Below are 14,536 nucleotides of genomic sequence, written 5' to 3'. Positions count from 1 at the left end.
AGCAGGTTATGTTTAATATTTAAGTAGGGGTGTAAGAATGTGTGTGTGTGTGTGAGAGAGAGAGACAGAGAGAGACAGAGAGAGAGAGAGAGAGACAGAGAGAGAGAGACAGAGAGAGACAGAGAGAGAAACAATAACAAGGAAAAATATTTAGAGAGGGAATAAGGTCATTTAACATGGAAGGACTGAAAAGGGAAGGGGGAAATTATGAATTATACTCATTTTTTAATTAAGAATATAAATAGAAAAGAACAAAATAAGAGTTACAAAGTTTCGCCGGGCGGTGGTGGCGCACGCCTTTAATCCCAGCACTTGGGAGGCAGAGCCAGGTGGATCTCTGTGAGTTCGAGGCCAGCCTGGGCTACCAAGTTAGCTCCAGGAAAGGCGCAAAGCTACGCAGAGAAACCCTGTCTCGAAAAACCAAAAAAAAAAAAAAAAAAAAGAGTTACAAAGTTTCTTTGGGGCTATACTGGTATTCTTGTCATTATTAGTTACAATGACAGAAAGTTTTCTTTTGATTTTGGTTTGTTTCATTTTGCCTTTTTGAAACATATTAACCAGACTGGCCTTGAATTTGCACCAATCCCACTGACCTTGATTCCAGAATGTCAGGATTTCAGTATGTTCCATCATGTGTGGTTTGGAAACTGTCTTACAGATTAAAGTATTACATAGTTATTTCTCAGGGAAAACTTTAAAAATGCAAAACACCTTTACAAAATGCTATTTATTCTCACACCAATGCGTTCTTCAAAGAAGAACAGAAAGTACAAAGCTTTCTTGAAGTCTTCCAAGTCTCTCATCTTCCACCATTAGAAATACTGGTAGAATTCCACTGCTTTGTAATTGTAAAATGTTTAATATTACTTTAATTTATTTATTTTATTTATTTATATACTCCCAGTCCCCATCACTTCCCCTCTGCCTCCACCCCATCTATTCCTCCTCCATTTCTATTCACAGAGAGGCAAGCTTCCATGGATATCAACCAAACATGGTATATCAAATTAAAAGCTGGATGAGACAAGCCAGTTTGAGTATTAGGATCTCAAAAGCCAGCACAAGAGTCAGAGACAGCACCTGCTTTCACTGTTAATAGTCCCACAAGAAGTCCAAATTATACAACTGTAACATATATGCAGATATTTTATGTACACTGATGTCACAATTGATCAAGACTATCTGTACAAGTCATTTATTTAATATGTACTGTGTTCTTATCACCAATCTGGAAACTGCTTCTTTATCATCGAATTCATGAGTCATGTGAATTATTAGTACCAATTCACAGGTATCAAAACTGAATTATACTTTCATTGAATCCTAAGTGAAAGCTGAAGAAAATAACAAGTTAACTCTAAAACCAAGTTCTTCCTAAAGTAAATCTTAGCTCTCTGTCGTGTAGAAATGCTATTTTAAACTTTGTATATCTAACCTAAACTGAGTATAAGAAGGTAACTCATTTGACTAGCTGATTATTTGTCTGAGTGTTAAATAAATTGTCTAAAGTCAGTATGGATAGCTGAAAACCATGAATGTGGGAATCAAATCTGAATGCCAGTTTGTATGTCTTTCCTAAAACAATCTTCATTTCTTAAATTCAGTTTAGTGGCAAGAAATGGATCTGCAGTGCTTTATAGCATTCTCAAAACCCTGAAAAAACATCAACATTAAAAAAGGAACAATGTTTTTGGTAACACCCATAGGCCACATATAGTGCTGGGTGCTGCTGGCTCCTCCACTCTCCCCAAAGGCACTCAGCTGCTCCCTGTGGTTCAACAAACTGTGGGCTCAATTCCAGACTTGCACAGCTCTACTGATAGATGTTGCATATCCCCTAACCTCCAGAGGCTTCATAGATTGGGCTCTCTAAAGCAATGGATTCTATTTGCTATTTTTGTTCTCACTACCAAGCAGAAATTATTATTTTCTTATTGTCTCAGAGCTACATGTTGGTGTTTGATCTCATATACACTTTAGTACATCAATTATTAGTTCATAAACTATATCACCCACTAACAAGAGCTTCTACTGGAAGAACTATAGATCAGGAGTTAGCATTTTCACAATTAGTTGTTTCTTGCATAAATGTATATCTATTTTATTGCATTATAATGTACAAAACTGGCTTCTAGGCCTGACTTATCTCCTATTTGATGATCTCTACCCATTCTGTTTTTTTTAAATGATGACAAGCTCCAAGATTACAATGACATTTTATATTGCTCCTATTCCATCAATTCAACAATGCTAGAATTATGGGAGTGGGAGTGGGGGAAGGCAGGGGGAGCAGGAGGAGGGATGGGAGGCAGAACTGTGGTTGATATGTAAAATGAACAAAAAAAAATTTAAAATGTGTAGAATTAGTCCAGGTAACTAATATTAACATATTTTCTGATTTAAAAAAAAAAACTGAGATAAAGGGTCAATTAACTTGCTCAAAAATCACAGAAGTCTATTTTGCAAAGACAAGAATCAAAGTCTTTTATTTTCTCCTATTCATCACATTAAACATATATAGTCTAATAAAAACTCATTGTTATTTAGACACATTGATACTAGCTATGTGAAACAGGTCAGTAAAATTAAAGATACGGAAGTCAAATATACAAAAAGGCAAAGATCAGCCTTTCAACTGCCATGGTTCATCTCCCTACAACTTTATGAAGACAGTGGGTAGGGCATAGAGACTTACCTTTCTCCCTGAACAACACAACATTCAAGTCTAGCATCGTTGTGTAGGATCAGGACTCAAGCCAGAAATTCAGTCCTTGGAAGAAAAAAAAAATACATCTTTCTTTGGAGAGTCTTTTTTAGTTCATTTTCAAAGGCTAAGAGTTCACTGGAAGTTGGCAAAAGACATTGAAGAAAAGGGCTATTAGTGTTCTTGGAATCAACAAATATATGTTCTAGTCTCATCTTTTCTCACTTCATCCACTTACAGCTTGAACAATATCCAGTCTGAGACTTTTACTATAAGAAGATAAGAGAATACTTACAACCCCTATACTTGATAAAGAATGAGAATCATGACCTCAGTCTATGTGATTGTTTTACCCCATTGCCATTTTTGTAGGCTCTAAATAATATATCATCTTGAGAAAAGATCATTGTTGCTATAAAGTGACTACTAACATTTACCTGAATGAGTGAATGGTCTAAGTAACTCTAGTCCTTGGGCTGTTCCCTCTAACATGAAGACAAGTGTATTTAGGTCATGGTTTGAAAGGTTAAACAACAGGAACAAGGAGGAAATTATGTAGTGTTATGTAGTGATGGAGCTCTGGAGGGAGAAAGATATCCCATGAGGGTTACAAACACTATCTCAGCTGACTAATGATCAGGTGATTACAGCATCTGTGGGGATCTGCTCTGCTTCTGTGGAAGAACATGGGTATGTTGGCACTACATGTGATGATTTCCTTTGAAAAGGCACAAAAGAAGCTTCAGCATGTCTTTCAGGACCATGTCTCAACATGACAGTTAAGACACAGGTGCACAGAGTCTATTACTAAATAAAGCAGGTTTCAGGACGCCATCCACTTATGTTTTCTTAAATGTCTAAACCAATGAGAAATGTCAGTTTATCCCAGTGGACTACATCCATAATGGCAAAAATTAACCAACCCAGACACCCATAAAGCAAATACCACCTTCACTCATAATATGATATTTAAATATTATATTAAAAACCACAAACTAAACAATAAACACTTTGAGAAACATACAAATACAACTGATTTAAACTAAAGTGCATACATAGGGAAATGATAGAGAAAAAATCAGTCTTGCTCAAATTGGCCCATCTAAAATTTCTCTACAGAAAGATATTCCAGCAAAGCCTAAATGTGGTCTCCCAAAAGTATATGAAGGATCATACCAAACAAAATGAAAAAAAAAAAAAAAGACAAGTGGTTAACGGATTTAAGTATCAAGGAGTGCAGGCTACTACAGTTTAAATGGTTTTTCCAAAACCCATTCAAATTTAAATGCCATTGAAACAGTATTGACATACCAGATCTTTGTTGTTGTTACTGTCCTATAAAAAAAAGTAGCCTAATCTCATTGTTTGGGCTGGTATGTAGGCTTTGTCTTTGGGAGATGCCTTCCATGATTTGGTGACACAGCAAGAAGGATCTCATCAGATCTGGACCTTCATTGTTAGATTCTGAAGCCTACAGAACTATAAAAACATATGTCCATAGAGAGGGTAGTATATCACCTTTAGACCTGAGTCATTACCCATCACTTATTATCAATAATGTGTAGAGCCATGAATCTCTGCCTACACCACCATTCACTGCAAAAAGCATTCCCTTTTCTAAGATTCAGGAACATCATGGTAGAGGGGAGGACTTGACCTAACTGTAGTCGTCATGTTAGAGGGAGTAGCCCAAAGTATAGGGTTTTTTTGACCATTAATTTTTTTCATCTACAAGTTAGTAGTCACTTAGTAGGAGCAATGATATTCTCTCAAGTTAACAAAATATTTAGAAACTTCCTCAATGACCATGGGGTAAAACCTGTAACAATTACATGGATTGATGTCATGGTTTTCTTTTTTCATTTTTTATTATTAAGAAGTTTTCTATTCATTTTACATACCAACCACCGATCCCCCCTCCTCCTCTTCCTGCCCCTCAGCCTCTGCCCCCAGCTCTTCCCCCATTCCCACCTCCTTCAAGTCAAGGTCTCCTATGGGGAGTCAGCAGAGCCGGTACATTCAGTTGAAGGCAGGTCCAAGCCCCTCCCCATAGCACCAAGGCTGCACAAGGTGTCATACCTTAGGCACTAGGCTCCAAAGATCCCACTTGTACAGGTCCTTCACTTGCTTAGTTAGAGTTACCCCCAAGATATTTTATATTATTTGTGGCTATTGCAAATGGTGATGTTTCTCCGATTTCTTTCTCAGCCCATTTATCATTTGTATATAGGAGGCTTACTGATTTTTTTTTTTAGTTAATCTTGTATCCTACCACATTACTGAGGGAGTTTATCAACCCTAGGAGTTCCCTGGCAGAAATTTTGGGTCACTTATGTATACTATCATATCGTCTGCAAATAGTGAAATTTTGACTTCTTCCTTTACAATTTCTATCCCTTTGATCTCCTTTTGTTGTCTTATTGATCTAGCTAGAACTTCAACTATATTGAATAAATATGGGAAGAGTGGACAGCCTTGTCTTGTTCCTGATTTTAGTGGAATCATTTTGAGTTTCTCTCCATTTAATTTGATGTTGGCTGTCAGCTTGCTGTGTATTGCCTTTATTATGTTTAGGTATGTTCCTTGTATTCCTGATCTCTCCAAGACCTTTATCATGAAGGGGTGTTAGATTTTTGTCAAAGGCTTTTTCAGCATCTAGTGAGATGATCATGTAGTTTTTTCTTTCAGTTTGTTTATATGGTGTATTACATTGACAGATTTTTGTGTGTTGAACCATCCTTGCATCCCTGGGATGAAACCTACTTGGTCATGGTGGATATTTATTGATGTGTTCTTTGATTCTGCTTGCCAATATTTTATTGAGTATTTTTGCATCAATGTTCATGAGCGAGATTGGTCTGTAATTCTCTTTCTATGTTGCATCTTTGTGTGGTTTGGGTGTGAGGTAACTGCAGCCTCATAAGAAGAGTTTAGTAATGTTCCTTCTGTTTCTATGGTGTGGAACAATTTGAGGAGTATTGGTATTAGCTTTTCTTTGAAATGCTGGTCCTGGGCTTTTTTTGGTTGGGAGACTTTTAATGACTGTTTCTATTTCCTTAAGGGTAATTGGTCTATTTAAATTGTTTATCTGATCTTGGTTTAATTTGGGTATGTGGTACCTATCCAGAAAATTGTCCATTTCTTTCAGATTTTCCAATTTTGTGGAATACAGGTTTTTGAAGCATGACCTGATGATTCTCTGGATTTCCTCATTGTCTGTTGTTATGTCTCCCTTTTCATTTCTAATTTTGTTAATTTGGATGCTCTCTCTTTGCCTTTTGGTTAATATAGGTAAGTGTTGGTCTATCTTGTTGATTTTCTCAAAGAACCCAACCCTTTGTTTCATTGATTCTTTTATTGTTCTCTTTGTTTCTATTTTATTTATTTCAGCCCTCAATTTGATTATTTCCTGGCATCTATTTCTCCAGAGTGAGTTTGTTTCTTTTTATTTTAGAGCTTTCAGGTGTGCTGGTAAGTCTCTAGTGTGAGATTTCTCCATCTTCTTTTTTTTTTTTTTTTTTTGGATTTTCGAGACAGGGTTTCTCTGCATAGCTTTGCGCCTTTCCTGGAGCTCACTTGGTAGCCCAGACTGGCCTCGAACTCACAGAGATCTGCCTGGTTCTGCCTCCCGAGTGCTGGGATGAAAGGTGTGTGCCACCACCGCCCGGCTCCATCTCCTTTATGTGGGCATTTAGTGCTATAAATTTTCCTCTTAGCACTGCTTTCATAGTATCCCATAAGTTCGGGTATGATGCACATTCATTTTCATTGAGTTCTAGAAAATCTTTAATTTCTTTCTTTCTTTCTTCCTTGACCCATTGGTGATTCATTTGAGCATTATTCAGTTTCTATGAGATTGTAGGCTTTCTGTAATTTTTTGTTGTTGTTGTTGGAATCTGACCTTAAGCCATGGTAGTTCAATAAGATAAAGGAGTATGGTGGTATTTTATTTGTATTGAAATGTGATTTTAATTGTATGTTAATAAATAAAGTTGCCCCGGGGGTCAGAGCTATTAGCAAGCCATAGGAAAGCAGGGCAGTGGTGGCGTACGCTTATAATCCCAGCACTTGGTAGGCAGAGCTAGGTAAGTCTCTGTGTGTTCAGGGATACAGCCAGCATTGGAGATACACACCTTTAAGACCTGGAGGGCTGTACTTACAGGCAGTGACGAGGCAGTCACATGTTTGGGTTTACAACCAATGAGAAGGCTGAACAGAAAGACTATATAAAGACAAACACACAGGAAGTAGGTCTCTTTCAGAGAGGTAGGACCACTGCAGGAGGAAGGGTAAGGTTTTAGCTCTGAGCTCTGACCTCTTGGCTTTCTCTTTTCATTGTTTCCGTGTTTCTTATTTAATAAGACGGTTGGATACATCTATAAAGGAGGATATTCCAATTTTTTTTTGTATCTGTTGAGATTTGCTTTGTAATCGAGCATGTGGTCAGTTTAAGAGAAGGTTTCCGTGGGGTATATTCTTTTGTGTTAGGGTGGAATATTCTGTAGATAACTATTAAGTCCATTTGAGTCATAATGTCTGTTAGTTCCCTTATTTCTCTGTTAAGTTACTGTCTGGCAGACTTGTTCATTGGTGAGAGTGAGGTGTTGAAGTCTCCCACTACTAGTGTGTGGGGTTTGATGTGTGACTTAAGCTTTAGTAATGTTTCTTTTACAAACGTGGGTACCCTTGTATTTGGGTCATAAATGTTCAGAATTGAGACTTCATCTTAGTGAATTTTCCCTGTAATAAATATGTAATGTCCTTCCCATTCTCTTTCGATTGATTTTAGTTTGAAGTCTACTTTGTTAGATATTTGGATAGCTACACCAGCTTGCTTCTTAAGTCTATTTGATTGGAAGTATTTTCCCAACCTTTTACTCTGAAGTAGTGTCTGTCTTTGAAGTTGAGGTGTGTTTCTTGTATACAGCAGAAAGATGAATTCTGTTTTTGTATCCATTTTGTTAGCCTGTATCTTTTTATAGGCAAATTGAGACCATTGATATTAAGGGATATTAATGACCAGTGATTGTTAATTCCTGTTACTTTTTGGTGATAGTGTTGTGCATTTCCCTTCTTTGGTATTTGTTGGTGTGGAATTATCGATTGCCTGTGTTTTCATAGGTGTATTTAACTTCCTTAGAGAAGCCAACTTTGGATGTACAAATACAGTTAACTGATCAGCCAGTATCAGGATTTAAAAACACATTTTCTATGTGTTCCCTTTCTGTTTTTAAAATTTATCTTGTATTCCTTCTTACTTTGTCTAGATTCTCTACTTTATATTCAAGTCATGATAGTCTTTCTTCTGCTTGTAAGGCTTTCCTTTGAGTTTTTAAAATTGTATTATTGTGCTTTTTAAATCCATTTCATTCAGTTGAGTCTTCTTTAATGTTTCTCTCTCTTCACCGAATTCCATTTTCAAGTTCTGGGTTATCTTTATTATTTCCATTAGCCTTATGCTTGTGTTTTTTATCATAATTCAGGCATTTATTTTCCTTAAAGTCTTTCTTAAGCTCTGTCTCCGTCTCTGTCTCTGTCTCTGTCTCTGTCTCTGTCTCTCTCTCTCTCTCTCTCTCTGTGTGTGTGTGTGTGTGTGTGTTTATCTTCTTAAACTTAAACTCCTTGAATTTTGATCAAGTTTATGGTTTTTCTTTTTTAATTTTGTGTGTTACACAGAGGTCATATAAGATATAAATAGTGATTTCAATCCTTTTGAATTGGTAATGATTTGTTTTATGTTCCAGAATGTGGTTTATATATACAAGCTTTCATGTACTTCTGAGTAGAATTATGAAGGTGTTTGGGTGGAATAATCTCTAGATATCTGTTAAGTTAATTTGCTGCATGATGTCAATTAATTCTGATGTTTCTTTGTTATTTTTTGTTCTGATGATCTCTTTATTTAAGAAAGTGGACTTATTGAAATAACCTACTATTAATGGATTTTTGTTAATCTGTTTCTTTAAATCCAATAATAGGTTTTGGCTTCTTTGTCAAAAAGTATATGTTCATAGGTAGGCAGATTAATGTCAGGGTCTTCAATTCAATTCCATTGGTTCACATGTCAGTTTTTATGCCAGTACCAAGCTGTTTTTATTACTGTGGCTTTATAGTAGAGCTTGAGGTCAGGGATCATGATGCCTCCAGAGGTTATTTTATTGTACAGGATTCTTTTGGCTATCCTGGGCTTTCTATTTTTCCATATGAAGTTGAGTATTACTCTTTCCAGGTCTGTGAAGAATTGTGTTGGTATTTTGATGGGGATTGCATTGAATCTGTAGATTGCTTTTGGTAAGATTGCCATTTTTCCTATGTTAATCCTGCCTATCCATGAGCATGGGAGATCTTTCCATTTTCTGACATCTTCAATTTCTTTTTTCAGGGACTAAAAGTTCTTGTCATATAGGTCCTTCACTTGCTTGGTTAGTGTTCCCCCAAGGTATTTTAGATAATTTGTGACTATTGTAAAGGGTGATGTATCTCTTTCCTTCTCAGCCTGTTTGTCAATTATATATAGAAGGGTTACCAATAATAGGTTTCTTTATGAGTGTATATTTTCTTAGTTTGGGGAAAATTTCTTCTATAATATTGTTGAAGATCTGGTCTATGCCATTAACTTGCCATTAACTCCCTCATCAATGCCTATAATTCTAACTTTTGGTAATCCTCATTAGTCAACATTTCTCCAGTACTGGTGGGTTTTAGAGAAAAGATACTGACTTGATCGTTCATATTGTTGGTATTTTTTGCAATGATATCTGGGCATATGGACTTCTTTCATTCTGAATCTGTTGGAGCAAGTTGGAGTAGAAGAAAGGTTGGGATAGTCAGGGAAACTTACAGGACTAGATCCTGGAGGAAGCTGTCTAAAGTCTGGTTACTAAGCAGAGTGCAGTGCAGAAGTGACCTGTAGGTGGCTTCAGGTAGGGCAGATCTTGGCAAAACTAAAGGTTGGTTTTAGTACTGGGAGGGGTGGTGTGACTAGGCCAGGGCATGAGTATGGGACCTGGAAGAAGCCTAGAGATTGGCTGTAGTGCAAGTTGAGATGGTCAAACTAGCCGAGGGCACTGGATTTTTGACCCAGGCTAGATCTGGAGTGCTTTAATGAAGCTATGGATGGGGAGTTCAGGGAGACTCACCAGGCTAGACCTTGCAGAAGGATGTACCTTTTCTGTCCTTCAGTGGGGAGACACATCCACCTTTCACACCCGTTGTCATGGTGGTGGTGTAATGAAGAGGCTTACACACTGCTGCATGGCAGTCATAAGCCATGGAGGCCAGGAGATAGCACTCAACAGTGGCAAAACCCACAAAGAAGAAATACTGAGCTGCACACCCATTGTAGGAGATGACCTTGTTCCCTGACTGCAATGCAGCCACCATCTTGGGAGCTACAGCAGATGAGTATCCCAGGTCCACAAAGGACAGATTACTGAGGAAGAAGTACATGGGAGTGTGGAGATGGGAGTCTGAGAAGATAATGACCATCATCCCTCCATTCCAGAGGATGGACAGCCTTTAAAGCCCAGGATCCACTTCACAACCGAGTCTTTCTCCATGGTCTATGGGAGCTGAAGAATGCTGGATTTGGAGTTGGGTCTGGAAAGCAGCTATTCAAGCATCAAATGAATTCCAGTCTTGTCCTTTCTGCCCTTCTCTTCCCTCCACCTGTCTCCACTTTCCTTTCTCCTCCTCCCCATTTTTCTTGTCTTCTTAATCTCTTTCTACTCTAACCCTGTGCAAGACCTTTCCTCATCCTTGTGACATTTAAAGCTCTATGAGAAATTAAATTAAATCTAAACTGTCATAGTACATAGTAAATTGAGTTTCTAAGTATATTTCTTTTTTAATCTATACCCCAGCAGAAGCAGAAAAGTGTGGGTCTTCCCATTATCTTAATGGTCTAAAGGCCTTTATAGTGCTATTTTCTGTCAAACTCACCTCAAACAGAGTTTGAATCCAAGTGCTACACAAGAATGCTGATTCTACTGTCAGTAGCTGGGAGGAAATCCTTATTCTCATCAGCTATAAATAAAGTCTTAATAAAGTCGTGTATTCTTTACATCAAACATGCAAGATAAATTGCAAAGATAATATGGAATCAAGTGTGTGTGAATCCATCATATTGAGGTAGGAAATGGCCTGAGTGGAATGAAGGCATGTGAACAGAGGGGATAATACCAGCATAAGATATGCACCCTGGTCCACACCTGGAGTGTGAGGGTAGATCTGGCTAGGTGGAAAGGTTGAATATAGTGGGAAAGTGTCCTGTTATTTGGGCAATAGGTAGGGAGAGTACTGGCTGAAGCCTAAAATTCTGTTGTGGTTCAAGTAGGGCAGGCCAGATTAGGCCAGGGCACTGTACGTGGGATCCAGTGTGTATCTGGTACATTGTAGAGAAAGAATAGATGGGGTCGTCAGTGGGTAAGAGGATAGACAAGCTCTATGTAGGTTCTCCAGATCTCCGATTCAGAAGCTTATTATGTCTCCCTGTGGTAGTCACCATGGGACAAGAAAGTTAGGTCCCCTACATGTTGGCCTCCTATTCCAAAACTCCCTCTTTGCTTTGTTCTCCACAAGACCTATGAGGTGTCTTTCTTATATAAAGGCTTCCCTGTGTACAATCTAAAACTAAACTTTGAGTTCTATATACACAGTTAAGATTACTCAGTTTTAGGCAGTGGGACCAAGTCCTGTGCTCATTGCATGAGTTAGCTGTTTGAAACCTAGAGCTTATGCAGGAACACTTGGCTCAGTCTGGGAGGAAGGGACTGGACCTGCCTGGACTGAGTCTACCAGGTTGATCGCAGTCCTTGGGGGAGGATTTGCCCTGGAGGAGGTGGGAATGGGGAGTGGGCTGGGGGTGAGGGGAGGGGGTGGGAGGGGGGAGAATAGGGGAACCCGTGGCTGATATGTAGAACTGAATGGTATTGTAAAATAAAATAAAATAAATAAAAAAATTAAATAAAAATTAAAAAAGATTAATCAGTTTTGTATTTGAGGTGAAATTTAATGTATTTCATTTGAGGGGTTTCTTTTTTGAGATTGTTTTTCATTTTTCTGTCGGACACCATTGTATTTTATTTGAACTGTACATTATTAACTTGCAATATACTTAAAATATGATTACATTAGGTCTACTCTGAACTACTATTTTTGCTTACACTCTCTGCTTTTTTCTCTTTTATTTCTCGTTTTATAGTTTTACTTCTTGAGAACTTTATACATGAGTACTTTATCTACATCACTGCCACCACATTCTCTCCCCCACTCAACTCCTCCCACATCCCTTTGTCCCAAACTCACAATGTCTTCCTTAACTAATATTGTGACATGTATATATCATGTCAACTGGTAGTGTCATTATGTTGGTCTTATTCATAGAACCATATTGTTAAGAGTTAATGGGTACATTTCCCTGTCATGTCTAGGGGACATTATTTACCAGCCAATATTCTGGGCCTCTGACTCTTGTTCAGGCAAAATCTGTTTATATTTTGGAATTCTGGACTATATAGTGACTTTCATTAATTATATCTATAAACACCATCAAGCAGTTAATATGTAAGAAGCAATATTAATCACTACTCCATTCTCATGCAGACATATTTTCACACACCATTTGGCTCATGGAACAAGATATGAGTGAGGGTAGGTAGGCTTGCACTGTGCATCTTTGAGTCACTCTTATTTTAAGAAATAAATTCAGGCAGACTTTTTTATTCTTATAAAATCTAATTAAAAAATACCAGACTGCAACAGTTAGCCAGAGGTGAGGGGGGTTATTGAAAAAATAAAAATAAGAGCAAAAGTCTAGAAGGCTATTATACATAGTTATACTAGATTTGCCAAACTTGATAGTTCTGAAAAAAATGCAATAGTTCAATTCAGAAGATAAAAATCTTTTTTCATGATCCTTGGAATAATTGCCAGTTTTCTCCAAATCTTCTACACATGTTGGTAAATACATTAGGCAGAAACCAAAAGCACAGAATACAGGGCAGCCTCTCCAAAGAAAGGCATGTGAACTGAAGTTAAAGTTGAAGGCGGTCATCTATTGAAACTGTTGAATTATTCCTAGTAGCTTATTACTTGCTACCAAAGTTATCTCAGCACTTTGGTAAAAGCAGATGGAGAATACAGAAGCATAAAACTATGAATCAGAAGTAGGAAAGTGAATGGAGACAAAGGGCAAGTGTTAAGATTTGATCCTAAATCATCTGATTCTTAGTCCAAGCCCTACCATTCTCTGATACATAATTAAAAACAATGAAGAATACTTTGTTGGTATTAGAAAGTTAAGTACTAATCAAACAATGTTGAATAAGGAGACAAAAGAGCAGCGGAAATTTACCACATTCACCAGTATGCTTTGATCTACTTTAAACAATGTCAAGAGAACCCCTCAAGAAAGCATAAATGTCCCAGGTTATGTTTGTTCTACAGAAGATCATCCTCTAGAAGAAAACATTTCCAAGTGCTGCTTCTTATACTATTGAAATAATCACTATTCTTGGGGAAGGTAGAACTGAAATATTCAGACTTCAAAAGTCTTAATGGCTCAGGAGATGTAAGATCCCTTACTTACCCGCCTACTTCCACCTCACACTAAAAGATGGAGGGTAAAGATTGTTGAGTATTTTCCAGAAGGCAATTTTCACTTCTTTGTTTCTCAGGCTGTAGATCAAGGGGTTCAGCATGGGAATCACTACAGTGTAGAACACAGATGCTATTTTGTCTGTGTCCATGGACTGACTAGAACTGGGATGCAAGTACATGAAGATGATTGTGCCATAGAAGATGGACACGGCGGTGAGGTGGGAAGCACAGGTAGAGAAAGCTTTCTTTCGTCCCTCGGAAGACTGAATGCTTTGAATAGCAATGTATATGAAGACATAAGAGATGAGAATTACCAAGAGGGTAAAAAAGACATTGAATCCCACAACAAAGAAGACAACAAGCCTACTGATGTGTGTACTGGAGCATGCAAGGTCCAGGAGTGGGGGAATGTCACAGAAAAAATGGTTTATTTTATTAGAACTACAGAAGGAGAGTCTGAAGGTATCTGCTGTATGGATTGAGGCATTGAGGAAGCCACAGACATAAGAGCCAATGGTCAGGATGGTGCATACACCCGTTGTCATGGTGGTGGTGTAATGAAGAGGCTTACACACTGCTGCATGGTGGTCATAAGCCATGGAGGCCAGGAGATAGCACTCAACAGTGGCAAAACCCACAAAGAAGAAAAACTGAGCTGCACACCCATTGTAGGAGATGACCTTGTTCCCTGACTGCAATGCAGCCACCATCTTGGGAGCTACAGCGGATGAGTATCCCAGGTCCACAAAGGACAGATTACTGAGGAAGAAGTACATGGGAGTGTGGAGATGGGAGTCTGAGAAGATAATGACCATCATCCCTCCATTACCAATCAGAGTAACAAGGTAGATGAACAAAAATATCAGGAGTAGAGGAACCTGAAGTTTGGGGTCATCTGTCAACCCCAACAGGATGAATTCCATCACTTCTGTGCTGTTCTCCATTGCAGTCAGCTTGAATTTTACCTGGTGTTTAAAGAGAATGAGCCATGAAGCTATAAAAGAGGACATTTTGAAGATATAAAAAAAATGGGACACTAACATATATGAAAAATGTACCATGCTCTACCCTTTCATTTTATTATAGTGTTAAATCCTTTGAGATGACTACAATGTGCCTATTTTACAGACCACAAAGATAATAACTTCACAATATTAAATGAGAATACCTAATTAACCAAAGTCAAAGTCAAATCTATCTCTGCATCTCCGAGTTCAAAGTGCATGTGCATGC

The 14,536-nt window shown here is 37.9% G+C and overlaps 1 protein-coding gene across 1 annotated transcript; it reads right to left on the bottom strand.

Moving 5' to 3' along the window:
• Positions 1–13,296: 13,296 nt before the first annotated feature.
• On the bottom strand, positions 13,297–14,250 carry Or5b21 (olfactory receptor family 5 subfamily B member 21). Its single transcript, XM_006994216.2, has one exon. It carries the CDS (start codon positions 14,245–14,247, stop codon positions 13,297–13,299), a length of 951 nt encoding a protein of 316 aa, XP_006994278.1. The 5' UTR covers positions 14,248–14,250.
• Positions 14,251–14,536: the final 286 nt, after the last annotated feature.

This window comes from Peromyscus maniculatus, chromosome 1 (assembly GCF_049852395.1).
Source record: "Peromyscus maniculatus bairdii isolate BWxNUB_F1_BW_parent chromosome 1, HU_Pman_BW_mat_3.1, whole genome shotgun sequence".
In the NCBI taxonomy this organism is placed as follows: domain Eukaryota; kingdom Metazoa; phylum Chordata; class Mammalia; order Rodentia; family Cricetidae; genus Peromyscus; species Peromyscus maniculatus.
Note: the sequence above shows the minus strand (reverse complement) of the source record. Positions and strands in the feature narration are given on the sequence as shown.